The 16,205-nt window shown below is 44.1% G+C and overlaps 1 protein-coding gene across 2 annotated transcripts; it reads left to right on the top strand.

Moving 5' to 3' along the window:
- The first annotated feature begins 1,062 nt into the window (after positions 1-1,062).
- Positions 1,063-16,205, top strand: LOC102932719 (glutathione S-transferase). 2 transcript variants are annotated; one of them, XM_007055057.4, is made up of 7 exons: positions 1,063-1,335; positions 9,411-9,512; positions 9,725-9,776; positions 10,974-11,106; positions 12,101-12,236; positions 15,445-15,576; positions 15,966-16,205. In XM_007055057.4, exons 2-7 carry the CDS (start codon positions 9,426-9,428, stop codon positions 16,089-16,091), a joined length of 666 nt encoding a protein of 221 aa, XP_007055119.1. In that variant the 5' UTR covers positions 1,063-1,335; positions 9,411-9,425; the 3' UTR covers positions 16,092-16,205. The 2 variants fall into 2 exon arrangements, with proteins under 2 accessions (XP_007055119.1, XP_027673211.1); XM_027817410.3 differs by having other exon boundaries at positions 1,065-1,335; positions 9,406-9,512.

Genomic DNA, 16,205 nt, shown 5'->3' with positions numbered 1-16,205 from the left:
TGAAGCCATGTCTAGACCAGAAACCGCTGCCAACATAGCTATGTCAGTCAGGGGTGTGAAAAAGTGTGAGTCCTGACCAATATAGCCATGCAGGCAGGAGTCCTTAGTGTAGACAAAGCTATACTGGCAAAACTGTGCTTTTACTAGTATAACTTGTTTCACTTGTGGGGGTAGCTTTACTATATTGGTATAAAGCACAGCTTTGCCACTATAGCTGTGTGCACATCAGGACCCAGTATAGTATCCCAGTATATTTATAACAGCAAAGCACTCCTGCTGTAGACATAGCCCTAGTACGTGTAAACTGCTCCTGTGGCCAGTTGTATTAGTATCTGACACAAGAGCAGAGAAGAAGTGACTTCCCCAAGGTCAGGCAGAGAGTCTGTGGCAGAAATGGGAATTGGAGCTTGGTTGCCCAAGTCCCAGTTTGGTTCTCTAGCAGCTAGAAGCTAGACCACCTATCTACCCATCCAGTTTGATGTCCAGATTTGACCATTTCACCTTATATGCAAGCAACAAAACCAAAAAAATTGTATTGTATGGAAACTGGGTAGGACCCCAGGCAAATTGATTTTTTCTCATCTCTGGCTCATCTTAAAAGTTGTAAAGTAGGCATTAATAATTACAAACATGAAGCCCAATTGTGGCAGGAATTGCATATCTATATTTCATGTCCAAGTACCATGAATGCATATGCAAATCAGATAACTGCATGTGTGAATGTCAGGCTCTGGCAATCTGATTTTAAAAATCAGACCCATGTTGTCCTACATTTTAGGTTTTTTTCCTGTACATTGCAGCAGTGAGAGGACAAACCTGAACTACGGCTGAAAAGTCAGATAAGGGGCAGAACACACTGGTTCCATTTGTTAAATAGTATCACCATCAACTTGAACTATAGTCAATTCAAATGTAATATATTCTCTGTTTTTCTGAATGTTTTTCCTCTGTTGCTGTGTGAAAGACCCATCCAAACAACAGGAGATACTGAGTAGTTATGTAACCAGGAAGCTGACTATGCAACCAGGAAGCTGACAGCACTCTATGTATAGTCAAATGAACAAACTGAAAAGCAGAGAGAAAGATATTTTTCTCTCTCACTCATAGTAATTTTATATCAGTAGTAGGTACAGCCACATTTTAAAATGGCAGTGTAACTTTTATTTTTGTGGGGGTCTCTTTAGGAAGTGGGGAGCTTTTCTTTCCTATGAGGTATGCGTGTGACTCTTCAGGAGGGGAGGAGTTTGGAGAAGCTCCATACTCTCAGAAGCTGAAGACACAACTTCTGTTCTCAGTTAAGGAGGAGAAGAACTCGGCCTGGGTCAGGACGTGAAGGTGAGTACTGAGACTCACTCACATAAAAAGAAATCTGTTTAACCTTCAGCTGTTTGACCTGCTGGTTCAATGAAGCTACTTTCAAACACCTTAGCATTACTGGTGTTGGTGCTAATGTAAAATCTTTACTATATTTAGCCTCCTGCATCAAAGCCAGTTCAAGTGGTGTTTGATTGCTATACAGGAGGACAAAAGAAGGGAGAAAGGAACCATTTAAATAGGAAATTAATCCAGAAAGTTAATTCAGACTTGAATAAGGCATGTTGTAAAGTGAGGGCAAACAGTGAGAGCAAAAAGCCAAAGGAGAGGGGAGGGAGAAAGCAAGAGAAAGAGTAAAGTTCTGAATTGCAATGAAAGCCTGGAACTTAGAGCCGATCTCCTCTGGATCTGATCATGAAAGCTGGCTGATACAGCATGCCGTGCTCTGCTCTGAACTACAGTGGCTGATCAAAGAATAGTGAAAACCTGTCTCCCTCCTGAGTGGTGGATGAAAGTAAAAACTTCTGCTGCTTTATATTGAATGCAGGCAATGTTGCTTTTGAAAGACTTAACTTTGTTCCCTGATTCTTGTATAGTGAAGTGGCTGCTCCAGAAAATCCAGTAGGGACGCACCCCTAGAGCTCATGATAGAAAACAGACTGCTTGAGGGGAAATATGGAGATTAGACAAAAGCATTTAAAACATTTTCTATCATTTTGTACATAGCCACGTGTAACCCACACAACTCCTGGCTGTGGCGTTCTGACACATGCACCATTTTCATCTTGGTTGACAATAAAACACACATGCAACTTTCCACCCAAAATGTGGACTGTACATTTTGCTTTCTGTATCACTAGTTTAAATACAGTTGATCAAAGTTGATGGAGTTATTATGGATCTACAAAGGTGTAACAGAGAGCGGAATTTGGATGTCTGGGTTTGATATTACTCCGGTCACATTCAGTGCCATACTATTTGTTATTAGCTGGCCATGTTAAATAATACCTACAGCTTTTCAGTCCATTTGTTCTGTTTACGTGTACAATGCACAGTCTTTGTGAGGATTGCACTTCACATAATTGATGTAGAAACTAGATTACAACAGGGGATCTGAATAGAAAAGTCTTTATTCCATAATTTTGGTTTAAAAGCACTTATGAGATCATAGAATCATAGAATATCAGGGTTGGAAGGGACCTCAGGAGGTCATCTAGTCCAACCCCCTGCTCAAAGCAGGACCAATCCCCAATCAAATCATCCCAGCCAAGGCTTTGTCAAGCCTGACCTTAAAAACTTCCAAGGAAGGAGATTCTACCACCTTTCTAGGTAACGCATTCCAGTGTTTCACCACCCTCTTAGTGAAAAAGTTTTTCCTAATATCCAACCTAAACCTCCCCCACTGCAACTTGAGACCATTACTCCTTGTCCTGTCCTCTTCTACCACTGAGAATAGTCTAGAACCATCCTCTCTGGAACCACCTCTCAGGTAGTTGAAAGCAGCTATCAAATCCCCCCTCATTCTTCTCTTCCGCAGACTAAACAATCCCAGTTCCCTCAGCCTCTCCTCATAAGTCATGTGTTCCAGACCCCTAATTATTTTTGTTGCCCTTCGCTGGACTCTCTCCAATTTCTCCACATCCTTCTTGTAGTGTGGGGCCCAAAACTGGACACAGTACTCCAGATGAGGCCTCACCAATGTCGAATAGAGGGGAACGATCACGTCCCTCGATCTGCTCGCTATGCCCCTACTTATACATCCCAAAATGCCATTGGCCTTCTTGGCAACAAGGGCACACTGTTGACTCATATCCAGCTTCTCGTCCACTGTAACCCCTAGGTCCTTTTCCGCAGAACTGCTGCCTAGCCATTCGGTCCCTAGTCTGTAGCTGTGCATTGGGTTCTTCCGTCCTAAGTGCAGGACCCTGCACTTATCCTTATTGAACCGCATCAGGTTTCTTTTGGCCCAATCCTCCAATTTGTCTAGGTCCCTATGTATCCTATCCCTGCCCTCCAGCGTATCTACCACTCCTCCCAGTTTAGTGTCATCTGCAAACTTGCTGAGGGTGCAATCCACACCATCCTCCAGATCATTTATGAAAATATTGAACAAAACCGGCCCCAGGACCGACCCCTGGGGCACTCCACTTGACACCGGCTGCCAACTAGACATGGAGCCATTGATCACTACCCGTTGAGCCCGACAATCTAGCCAACTTTCTACCCACCTTATAGTGCATTCATCCAGCCCATACTTCTTTAACTTGCTGACAAGAATACTGTGGGAGACCGTGTCAAAAGCTTTGCTAAAGTCAAGAAACAATACATCCACTGCTTTCCCATCATCCACAGAATCAGTAATCTCATCATAACCTACCCTTGGTGAATCCATGCTGACTGTTCCTGATCACTTTCCTCTCGTGTAAGTGCTTCAGGATTGATTCCTTGAGGACCTGCTCCATGATTTTTCCGGGGACCGAGGTGAGGCTGACTGGCCTGTAGTTTCCAGGATCCTCCTTCTTCCCTTTTTTAAAGATGGGCACTACATTAGCCTTTTTCCAGTCATCCGGGACTTCCCCCGTTCGCCACGAGTTTTCAAAGATAATGGCCAATGGCTCTGCAATCACCTCCGCCAATTCCTTTAGCACTCTCGGATGCAACTCGTCCGGCCCCATGGACTTGTGCACGTCCAGCTTTTCTAAATAGTCCCTAACCACCTCTTTCTCCACAGAGGGCTGGCCATCTACTCCCCATGTTGTGATGCCCAGCGCAGAAGTCTGGGAGCTGTCCTTGTTAGTGAAGACAGAGGCAAAAAAAGCATTGAGCACATTAGCTTTTTCCACATCCTCTGTCACTAGGTTGCCTCCCTCATTCAGTAAGGGGCCCACACTTTCCTTGGCTTTCTTCTTGTTGCCAACATACCTGAAGAAACCCTTCTTGTTACTCTTGACATCTCTTGCTAGCTGCAGCTCCAGGTGCGATTTGGCCCTCCTGATTTCATTCCTACATGCCCGAGCAATATTTTTATACTCTTCCCTGGTCATATGTCCAACCTTCCACTTCTTGTAAGCTTCTTTTTTATGTTTAAGATCCGCTAGGATTTCACCGTTAAGCCAAGCTGATCGCCTGCCATATTTACTATTCTTTCGACTCATCGGGATGGTTTGTCCCTGTAACCTCAACAGGGATTCCTTGAAATACAGCCAGCTCTCCTGGACTCCTTTCCCTTTCATGTTAGTCCCCCAGGGGATCCTACCCATCCGCTCCCTGAGGGAGTCGAAGTCTGCTTTCCTGAAGTCCAGGGTCCGTATCCTGCTGCTTACCTTTCTTCCCTGCGTCAGGATCCTGAACTCAACCAACTCATGGTCACTGCCTCCCAGATTCCCGTCCACTTTTGCTTCCCCCACTAATTCTTCCCTGTTTGTGAGCAGCAGGTCAAGAAAAGCTCCCCCCCTAGTTGGCTCGTCTAGCACTTGCACCAGGAAATTGTCCCCTACGCTTTCCAAAAACTTCCTGGATTGTTTATGCACCGCTGTATTGCTCTCCCAGCAAATATCAGGAAAATTAAAGTCACCCATGAGAACCAGGGCGTGTGATCTAGTAGCTTCTGCGAGTTGCCGGAAGAAAGCCTCATCCACCTCATCCCCCTGGTCCGGTGGTCTATAGCAGACTCCCACCACTACATCACTCTTGTTGCTCACACTTCTAAACTTAATCCATAGACACTCAGGTTTTTCTGCAGTTTCGTACCGGAGCTCTGAGCAGTCATACTGCTCCCTTCCATACAGTGCTACTCCACCACCTTTTCTGCCTTGCCTGACCTTCCTGAACAGTTTATAACCATCCATGACAGTACTCCAGTCATGTGAGTTATCCCACCAAGTCTCTGTTATTCCAATCACGTCATAATTCCTTGACATCACCAGGACCTCCAGTTCTCCCTGCTTGTTTCCAAGGCTTTGTGCATTTGTATACAAGCACTTGAGATAACCTGCTGATTGCCCCTCCTTCTCAGTATGAGGCAGGAGCCCGCCCCTCACAGACGTTCCTACCTGTGTTTCCTCCCTGTATCCCGCTTTCCCACTTACCTCAGGGCTTTGGTCTCCTTCCCCCGGTGAACCTAGTTTAAAGCCCTCCTCACTAGATTTGCCAGCCTGCTCGCAAAGATGCTCTTCCCTCTCTTCGTAAGATGGAGCCCATCTCTGCCCAGCACTCCTCCTTCATGGAACACCATCCCATGGTCAAAGAATCCAAAGCCTTCTCTCCAACACCACCTGCATAGCCATTAGTTGACTTCCACGATCCGACGGTCCCTGCCCCGTCCTTTTCCTTCCACGGGGAGGATGGACGAGAACACCACTTGCGCCTCAAACTCCTTTATCCTTCTTCCCAGAGCCACATAGTCCGCAGTGATCCGCTCAAGGTCATTCTTGGCAGTATCATTGGTGCCCACGTGGAGAAGCAGGAAGGGGTAGCGATCCGAGGGCTTGATGAGTCTCGGCAGTCTCTCCGTCACATCACGAATCTTAGCCCCTGGCAAGCAGCAGACTTCTCGGTTTTCCCGGTCAGGGCGGCAGATAGATGACTCAGTCCCCCGGAGGAGAGAGTCCCCTACCACCACCACCCGCCTCCTTCTCTTGGAAGTGGTGGTCGTGGAACCCCCCATCTCAGGACAGTGCATCTCATGCCTTCCAACCAGCGGAGTCTCCTTCTGCTCCCTTCCCTCAGACGTATCATCTGGTCCACTCTCCGCATTAGTACCTGTGGAGAGAACATGAAAGCGGTTAGTTACCTGTGTCTGCGTTGCTGAAACCCGGACATCCCTCCTTCTTCTTCTGGAGGTCACATGTTGCCAAGCCTCTTCACTGGCCTCTTGGCTCCGCTGTGCAACCTGCTCTAAATTTTTAGAGCTTTGTGCCCATAGAAGCATATCCTGACTTTTGCCCAGGAAATCCTCAGTTTCTCGTATGCAACGCAGGGTCGTTATCTTTAGCTGTCATAGGTAATGGAAGAGCTTTAGTTACTATAAGTTTCTGCACATTGTGTGTTGTTGCAATGTGTGTTGACATAATATAAAGGGTAAAAAGTATTCATTAAGTGTGATAACATATCAGGGAGTATTGGGTGTTGCAAGCTGTACAGACAGCAGACACTGACAGCGTGCACTAAACATTATTTACATGCAAATAACTACAGATTTGTACAATATCTTTCTTCTGGATAAAATGCCATGAGCTGCCACAATTAGTTATTTGCTTTAATAAAGAGGAAGTGATTATTTCTGCGTTATGTTTACTGTGAATATAGTCTTCGTACCAAGACAGAAAGCTTAAATGATTTGATTCTTAGAACTGTTTAAAGGGTGATTGTCAATTTGAATGTTTTCTAAGTCAAGTTTTGATCAAGCACGCTTTAAACAGTATGTACATCCTCAGGGAGGAAAAATATATGAGGCTTTTTTTGTTTCCCTGCTGGTGTTTTTGAGGATCTATCCTACAGGAGTGAGTGGATGGGCCTCAGAGGAACACCATCAAACGTGCTCAGGCCCCCACTTTCTCCATCCCTGTTTGTGTCCTAGAGTGCCTTATGCTTTTCAGAGCAGAGGTTTCCAAACAGGAACCCATCAGAAAGCCCACCAGGCTTGGAGGAACCATTCCAGAAGGTGTAAGCATTGAGAATTCTTCAGTCAACCTAGTTACCACCTCTTGAGGGGGTGGATATACTACAGCAATGGTCACTTTAGTAAGGGTATGTCTACACTACGAAATTAGGTCGAATTTATAGAAGTCGATTTTTTAGGAAGCGATTTTATACAGTCGATTGTGTGTGTCCTCACTAAGCGCCTCTTGATCCCACCACCTCTCCTGTTGGTCCCGTCACCTGTCCTCGTGTTCATTTTGTGCTTTCCTGGACTCTGCCATTGTTTGCCTCCACGCATTCTGCTGGGCTCTTTCAGTGCGGGAGGACTGCATGAGCTCAGAGAACATTTCATCGCAAGTGCGGTTTTTTTCGCCTTCTTATCTGCGCTAGCCTCTGGGACGGAGATGATAGGGGGAGCGTTGAAACATTTGCAGCTGTGGGAGGGAAAAAAGGGAGAGTAGTATTTAAAAAGACACATTTTTGAGAACAATGGGTAGGCTCTTTCACGATGAACCAAGCTGTTAACATTACATAGCACATGTGCTTTCTTTATAAGGTCACATTTTGCCTCTTATATTGAGGGCCTGCCAGTTTGGTGTGAGAGATCACACATGCAGGGCCGGGCAACAGACTTCAGCTTGCAGGCAGCCATAGTAAGCCACAATGTTTTGGCTTCTTTAACCTTCATAACGTGTGGGAATGGTTTCAAACAGCAGCGCCCTCATTTCCCATACCAAGCACCCGTTGGGTTGGCCATTTAAAAGGAGGGGCTGCAGTTTTCGGGTTAGCATGCAGCACAAACCCAACTAAACCCCCCCCACACCCAATTCTCTGGGACGATTGCTTCACCCTTCCCCACACCACGTGGCTAACAGCGGGGATGATTTCAGCCACAGGCAAACAGCCCAGCAGGAACGGCCACCTCTGAATGTCCCCTTAATAAAATTCCCCTATTTCAACCAGGTGACCGTGAATGATATCACTCTCCTGAGGATAACACAGAGAGATAAAGAACGGATGTTGCTTGAATGCTTGAATGCCATAGATTCCAGACTATGTGCTCCTGACCTGCCGTGATAAAGTGTCCTACCATGGAGGACGTAATAAGGCTGCCCTCCCCAGAAACTTTTGCAAAGGCTTTGGGAGTACCTCCAGGCCAGCTTCATGGAGATGCCCCTAGAGGATTTCTGCTCCATCCCCAGACACGTTAACAGACTTTTCCAGTAGCTGTACTGGCCGCAAAATCATCCCAAGTCTTCAGGGCAAAGTAATCATTAAACGCGCTTGCTTTTAAAGCATGTATTATATTTACAAAGGTACACTCACCAGAGGTGCCTTCTCCGCCTTCAAGGTCCAGGAGCCCGGGTTGGGAGGGTACTGTCTCCAGGGTGATAAACAGTTCCTGGCTGTCGGGGAGATCGCTTTCTCCGCTTGCCCGCTGTGTGCTATCTTCAACCTCCTCTTCATCATCATCTTCCTCGTCCCCAAAATCCTCATCCCTGTTGCGTGAGACTCCCTTGCAGGAGTCCACGTACACAGGTGGGGTAGTTGTAGGGGCACCCCCTAGAATTGCATGCAGCTCATCATAGAAGCAGCATGTCTGGGGGTCTGACCCAAAGCGGCACTTGGGTTTTTTGGTAGGCTTGCCTGAGCTCAAGTTTCACGCGGCACTGCTGCGGGTCCCTATGATAGCCTCTGTCCTTCATGCCCTTGGAGATTTTTTCAAATATTTTGGCATTTCGTCTTTTGGAATGGAGTTCTATTAGCACGGATTCGTCTCCCCATACAGCAATCAGATCCAGTGCCTCCTGTTCGGTCCATGCTGGAGCTCTTTTGTGAATCTGGGACTCCATGATCACCTCTGCTGATGAGCTCTGCATGGTCACCTGTGTTGATCAGCTCACCACGCTGGCCAAACAGGAAATGAAATTCAAAAGTTCACGGGCCTTTTCCTGTCTACCTGGCCAGTGCATCCGAGTTGAGAGTGCTGTCCAGAGCGGTCACAATGGAGCACTCTGGGATAGCTCCCGGAGGCCAATACCTTCAAATTGCGTCCACGCTACCCCCAAATTCGACCCGGTGATGTCGATTTTAGCGCTAATCCCCTCATCGGGGAGGGGTACAGAAATGGATTTTAAGAGCCCTTTAAAATCCCATGTCGACAAAATGTCGACAAAAATGGCTTCATCGTGTGGACGGGTGCAGGGTTAAATCGATCTACTGCTGCTAAATTCGACCTAAACTTGTAGTGTAGACCAGGGCTAAGTGTACACGCTACTGCAGTATAGCTGTCGTATTGCAGCTGTAGCATTTCTTGTAGTATAGACATACCCTAAGTAAAGTGTTCAGTGCAGCAGCAGAGGCCTGAATCCTCATTGTGCTGTAAACATTCCATTGTAGCAAAAACTCATTTTTGTTCAGAAACATTTTCCTTTGCTTGATATTTGTCAGGGAAGCAGAAGCAAGGAAGCATGTCTGGGAAACCCAAACTTACCTACGCCAATGGAAGAGGACGCATGGAATCAATACGGTGGCTGTTGGCAGCAGCTGGGGTGGAGGTTAGTCCATAATTTATGAAGAAATCCAGTTGCTCCTGAGGGACTGAAAGGGGTGCTCTTGTTTGGACTGATTCAGGATTAGCCGTGATTTATTTTGTTATGCTGGTGTATGACTCTGCCTTTTGGCTCATTGTTGTGACAGGGTTGCTTCCTAAAAGAAGATGCCTGAAATATAACAATGTAACTAATCTATTTCGTCTTTCCTTTTGCAGTTTGAAGAAGAATTTTTGGAAACAAGAGAACAGTATCAAAAGTTAATAAAAGGTAAGACTGCAGACTGGGGCTTTTCTACACCCAAAGTGGCACCAGTTTAGCTAAAATTGGTTTTACATCAGTTTAGTTAAACCAGTGTAAACCCCTGTGTGGACACATTTAATTCCGTTTACATCATGTATTAAATTCATAAATCACTAACCTTGACCACCCAATCCTGTCTGGTGCCAAGTAATGCCTGCAAGGTGCTAATCATCCAAACTTCCATTGGAAGCAGTCGATTTTGAGGGAGCTCAGCATCTCCCAGGATCATGCCCCTGTTTATTTTTATTAAATCTCTATATTATGGGAGCACCCAAAGGCCCTAATTCAGGTAGGGAGCCCATTGTGCTGGGTGTTGTACAAACATAAAGGAAGCCATCCCTGCCTTCAGAGGCTTACAGTCTAAATACACAAACAAATGAAGAGTAGTGGATTGGAGAGACAACATACAAGCAGATGAATCTGATGAAGAATTGGCCCATCTTTGTTAGCTATATAGAATCATAGAAATGTAGGGCTGGAAGGGACCTCAAGAGGTCATCTAGCCCAGGCTCTGCGCTGAGGCAGGGCCAAGTAAACCTAGACCATCCTTGACAGGTGCTTGTCTGACCTGTACTGTACTTAAAAACCTGGAATGACAAAGATTCCACAGCCTCCCTTGGAAGCCTATTTCAGAGCTTAAAGACCTTTATAATTAGAAACTTTTTCCTAACATTTAACCTAATCTCCCTTGTGCAGAATAATTGATCACAGTCGTCTTTATAACACATGGGAAGGTTGTTATCAGCTCCCCACTCAGTCTTCTTTTCACAAGACTTAACATGCCAATTTATTTTTTTTAAACTTTCCTTATAAGTCAGGTTTTCTAAACCTTTGATCATTTTTTGTTGCTCTCCTCTGGACTCTCTTCAATTTGTCCACATCTCTCCTAAAGTGTGGTGCACAGAACATGTACTGCAGCTCTTTTATTGAGGATTAGGGGCAGGGAGAAAGGAAGGGAGTAGGAAAAGGAAAAAGTTCATGTTCTCTGTATGCGTGTATATATATATAGATATAATAATATATCTTATTATTATATGTTCTATTCTATGCATCTGATGAAGTGGGCTGTAGCCCACGAAAGCTAATGCTCAAATACATTTGTTAGTCTCTAAGATGCCACAAATACTCCTGTTCATTATACTTCTTGTATTTTCCTTTCCAAAGATGGAGCCCTGCTGTTTGACCAAGTACCATTGGTGGAAATTGATGGGATGAAGATGGTGCAGACCAGAGCCATTCTCAGCTACATAGCTGCCAAGTACAACCTCTATGGGAAGGATCTGAAAGAGAGAGCATTGTACTGTAACTCCCCTTTTTGCTTAATAAACTACAATGAATATCTATAGTGGTGGTTCCCAAACTTGTTCCGCCGCTTGTTCAGGGAAAGCCCCTGCCAGGCCGGGCTGGTTTGTTTACCTGCCACGTCCGCAGGTTCGGCCGATCGTGGCTCCAGGCCAATGGGAGCTGCTGGAAGCGGCGGCCAGTATGTCCCTCGGCCCACGCTGCTTCCTGCAGCCCCCATTGGCCTGGAGCAGCGAACTGCGGCCACTGGGAGCCGCGATCAGCCGAACCTGCGGACGCGGCAGGTAAACAAACCGGCCCGGCCCGCCAGGGGCTTTCCCTCCACAAGCAGCGGAACAAGTTTGGGAACCACTGGTCTATATTATACCAGTTAACACTTATGTAATACTATAAGTTGAGTATGAAATGGTGAGAAAAAGCTGTTATGCACTAAGATTTTAACCATTGTTTCTGAAATGGGTCTGAACAGGATCGGTCCCTTCGTGTTGTAGTTTATTGTTTTTATTTTGTATTGTGTTTTGCTGAGCAAATTGGGATTGCAACACCAATAGTAAAGAATTCCAAGTATTTGCAGTTTTCCTGTGCGTGAAACATCTTTAATACAGGCAGAGCAGTCATAACTTGTTCTATAATACAGTACTAAAATGGTTTTGCTGCCATTACGTAACGATACTGGTTTTGTGGCTGAAAAGGACTTGTGCTTCCAGGGCTGTTCAACCTAGAATCTTTGATAAGCAATAGGTTTATTTTAAGAGCAAAAATAAATGAATCAGAAGAACCAGTCACCAGAAAAACTTTGCTTGCATGTCTGCATTGTCATTAAAAAGGGAGCAAGGCATGAATGCAACAGTGAAATGTTAACAGTGCTATCATATAAAACAAAAGCTGATTATACAAACAGTAACAGATCATACAAAAATTGCTTTTATTAATTTGCAAGAAAAACCTGAAATAATTTGAACATGCTTTCTTCTCTCCCCTCCCTCCAGCATTGACATGTATGTGGAAGGAACAGCTGATCTCATGGGAATGATCATTACCTTTGTTTTCACTCCATCTAAGGAGAGGAATCTTGCCTTAATCATCGAGAGGGCCACAACCAGATACTTCCCAGTCTATGAAAAAGTAAGTGATAGTGAGGCAACAATTTATAGTCATTTCATTACATATCGTTGAATGAAGACATACAATGGAGGCACTAGAACAAATGCCTGTGATTGCAATGAACAATATTCTGTTGCCAAACTGAACAAAAGGAATCGAATGACCACACCCCCTATTTTAGATAGATGTCTGAAAAAGGAGTAGACCTGTCCTTATAAGTACTCAGTGTTCAGAATGATTTGTAGTCTCTCAGCTGCAATTAAAGTTAATGGGAATTGCACAGATAAATCCCAGTGTGTTACTTTAAAACTGCACCCCAATCACCTACAGTAAGAGACAATAGCTATATATGGGAAGGGAGTTTCCTTGTATGGAAGCTGTTCCATACCCTTAATAATTTTTGTTGCCATTCTCTGTACTTTTTTCTAATTCTAAGTTATCTTTTGTGAGATGGGATGACCAGAACTACACACAATATTCAAGGTGTGGGTTTACTGTGGATTTATGTAGTGGCATTATGATATTTTCTGTCTTATTATCTATCTCTTTTCTTATGGTTCCTAACATTCTGTTAGATTTTTTTGACTGCTACTACACATTGAGCAGATGTTTTCAGAGAACTGTCCACAATGACACCAACGTCTTTCTTGAGTGGTAACAGCTAATTTGGACCCCATCATTTTGCATGTATATTTGCGATTATGTTTTCCAATGTGCATTACTTAGCATTTATCAACCTTGAATTTCATCTGCTGTTTTTTCATCCAGTCGCCCAGTTTTGTGAGATCCCTTTGTAACATTCTGCTGTCAGCCCTGGACTTAACGATCTTGAGTAATTTTGTATTGTCTGCAAACTTTGCCACCTCACTGTTTACCCCTTTTTTCCAGATCATTTATGAATATGTTGAACAGCTCAGGTCCCAGTACAGATGCTTGGGGAACCCCATTATTTACTTCTCCCAACTGTGAAAACTGACCATGTATTCCTACGCTTTGTTGCCTATCTTTTAACCAGTTACTGATCCTTGAAAGGACCTTTCCCCTTGTCCTATGATGGTTTACTTTGCTAATCACCCTTTGGTGAGGGACCTTGTCAAAGGTTTTCTGAAAGCCCAAATATACTATATCCACGGGATCATCCTTGTCCACATATTTGTTGACGCTCTCAAAGAATTCTAATAGATTGGTGAGGTGTGATTTCCCTTTACAAAAGCCACGTTGACTCTTCCCCACCAAATCGTATTAATCTGAGTCTGATTATTCGGTTCTTTACTATAGTTTCAGGCAATTTTCCTGGTGTTGAATTTAGGTGTACCAGCCAGTAATTGCCAGGATCGCCTCTGGAGCCTTTCAAAAAAATTGGCAGAGACAACCCATGCCTGCCAATAGTTGGGGGGCAGAGTGAGGGCAGCCAGCTTCACCAGTGTTACTGAGCATGCTGAGTCCCCAAGGATGTTAAATGTAATTACTTTATGGTCACTATTACTTAGTGGTTCAGCTGTGTTCACCTCTTTAACTAGATCCTGTGTGCCACTTAGGACTAAATCAGGAATTGCCTTTCCCCTTGTGGGTCGCAGGAGTAGCTGCTATAAGAAGCAGTCATTAATGGAGTCTAGAAATTTTTCTGCATCCCGTCTTGAGGTATCATGTACCCTGTCATATGGGGGTAGTTGAAATCCCTCCTTATTGTTGAGGGTTTTTTTTGTAGACTCTCTAGTAGTAGTATATTCCTACTGCCATAGTCTTATTATTCAAGCATGGAATTTCTACCCATAGAGATTCTATGGTACAGTGTGAGTCATTTCAGATTTTTACTATATTTTACTCTCTACTTTCTTTCACATATGGTGCCACTCCCACACCAGCATGACCTATTCTGTCATTCCCTGGTATTACCAAGTCCCATTTATTATCAGCATTCCACAAAGTTTCTGTGATGCCTATTATATCAATATCCTCATTGAATAACTCAAGTTCACCCATCTTAATATTTACATTACAGCATTTGCACATGAGCTCTTATAAAATTTGTCAATATTTAGTTGTCTGTCTTCATGCAGTGTAGTTGAATGGGACTCTTTTTCATTTGACTGTTTCTCTTCAGTTCCTACCTGCACTTTCAGTTTCTGTCCTCTCCTCTTTATTAGGCTATAGAATAACTCCTTTAATAAATCCTCCCCTAAGGTATGTCTCTGCCTGAACTACGTGTTCCTCCACACCTGTTGGCTTTCCCTCAGCCCTTAGTTTAAAAGCTCCTCAATAACCTTTTCAATTTTACATGCCAGCAATCTGTTTCCATTTTGGTTTAGGTGGAGCCCATCCTTCCTATATAGGCTCCTCCTTTCCCAAAAGGTCCCCCACATCCCAATAAACCTAAGTCCCTCATCTGAACACCTTTGTCTCATACATGCATTGAGACACTGCAGTTCTGCCTGTCTAACTGACCCTGTCTGTAGAACTGGAGCATTTCAGATAATGCTTCCATGGACATCCTAGACTTTAATTTCTTATCTAGCAGCCTAAATTTGGCCTCCAGGACCTTTTTTCTTCCTTTCTCTGTCACTGGTACCTACATGTACCACAATCACCATCTCCTCCCCAGCACTGCACATAAGTCTATCTAGATGTCTTGAGATGTCTGCAACCTTTGTAATTCACCATGCAGTTCTCCCGGTCATCACAAACCCAAATATCTATATTTATGATAATCAAGTCCCACATTACTATTACCTGTTTCTTCCTAATAACTGGGGTCCCCTCCCCAGAGGAGTATCCTCATTGTGAGAGAACACCATGACATTATCTGGAAGAAAGATCCCAACTATGGGATCGTTTCCCTCACTACAGCTTGATGTTCTCCTTCCCCGAGACTTTCGTCCTCCTCAAAAGCACAGAGGCTGTTGGACTAGGGGTGGGACGGTTCTACTGTGACCTGGAAATACTCGTCTAGGTACAAGAATTCAGACTTTTTCTATTGCAGCTATTAATACTAGGGTTTTGTATTCAGAGAGTGGGATTTGCCAAAGCACTTGAGCAATTGAGGAGCACAGATGCCAATGAATCACGTAAGTGCTTTTGAAAATCCCACACAGATGCTTCATAGAAGATTGTTACACAGCCCATGACCTTGCTATACTTTGAAAGTATAACACTGAGCTCAGTTGCCAGTATTTATCCAGTGTATATATCTCTTTCACCCATAACATCTGTGTTCCCTTGTATTCTGTAGGTTTTGAAACAACACGGGCAAGAGTTTCTTGTTGGCAACCGATTCAGCTGGGCAGATGTACAGCTGCTTGAAGCCATTTTAATGGTAGAGGAGAAAGAGCCCACTGTGCTTTCCAAGTTCCCTATGTTACAGGTAATTCTGTTACTAAAGCTCAACCAGCAGCTATAGAATTGTGCAGAACAAAGACTTCAAGTTGCTTATTTAACAGGAGTTCCTGGGCTGATTCTGATCTCATTAAAACTGTGTAAATCAACAGTAGCTCTTTGGAGCATGAACAATAATTTTCTGTAGGTTTGTACAGCACCAAGCACAATGGGGTCTTGATCTGGTTGGCCTATAAGTGTTACCATGATATAAATGTTAAGTAATAATAACAACAGAAGTCTGTGGAATTAAGATGATTTAAGCTCTGCTACTCATGTAATGAGCTCTGTTTCTTCAAAACTAATTTGTGAAGTTTTTATTTATGAAGTAGTTGGATGTTGTTTCCTTACTCTGGCTTCTGTTGTTTCTCATTTCAGGCTTTTAAAGCAAGAATAAGCAACATACCTACAATTAAGAAATTCCTACAGCCTGGAAGCCAGAGGAAGCCCCCACCTGATGACCAATATGTGGCAACAGTGATGGCAATTTTCAAAAAAGATTAAATGCCAGGTTCCACTCAGAGAAGTCATCAAAATCTACAGAACAGGCCAATTTAGATGATCAGTGCTACCATAATTAAAAGCAATGACATTCCAGTGACAGAAAATAGTATCTAA

The sequence above is a fragment of the Chelonia mydas genome, chromosome 3, assembly GCF_015237465.2.
Source record: "Chelonia mydas isolate rCheMyd1 chromosome 3, rCheMyd1.pri.v2, whole genome shotgun sequence".
Lineage (NCBI taxonomy): Eukaryota > Metazoa > Chordata > Testudines > Cheloniidae > Chelonia > Chelonia mydas.
This window is presented reverse-complemented; position numbering and strand designations above follow the sequence as displayed.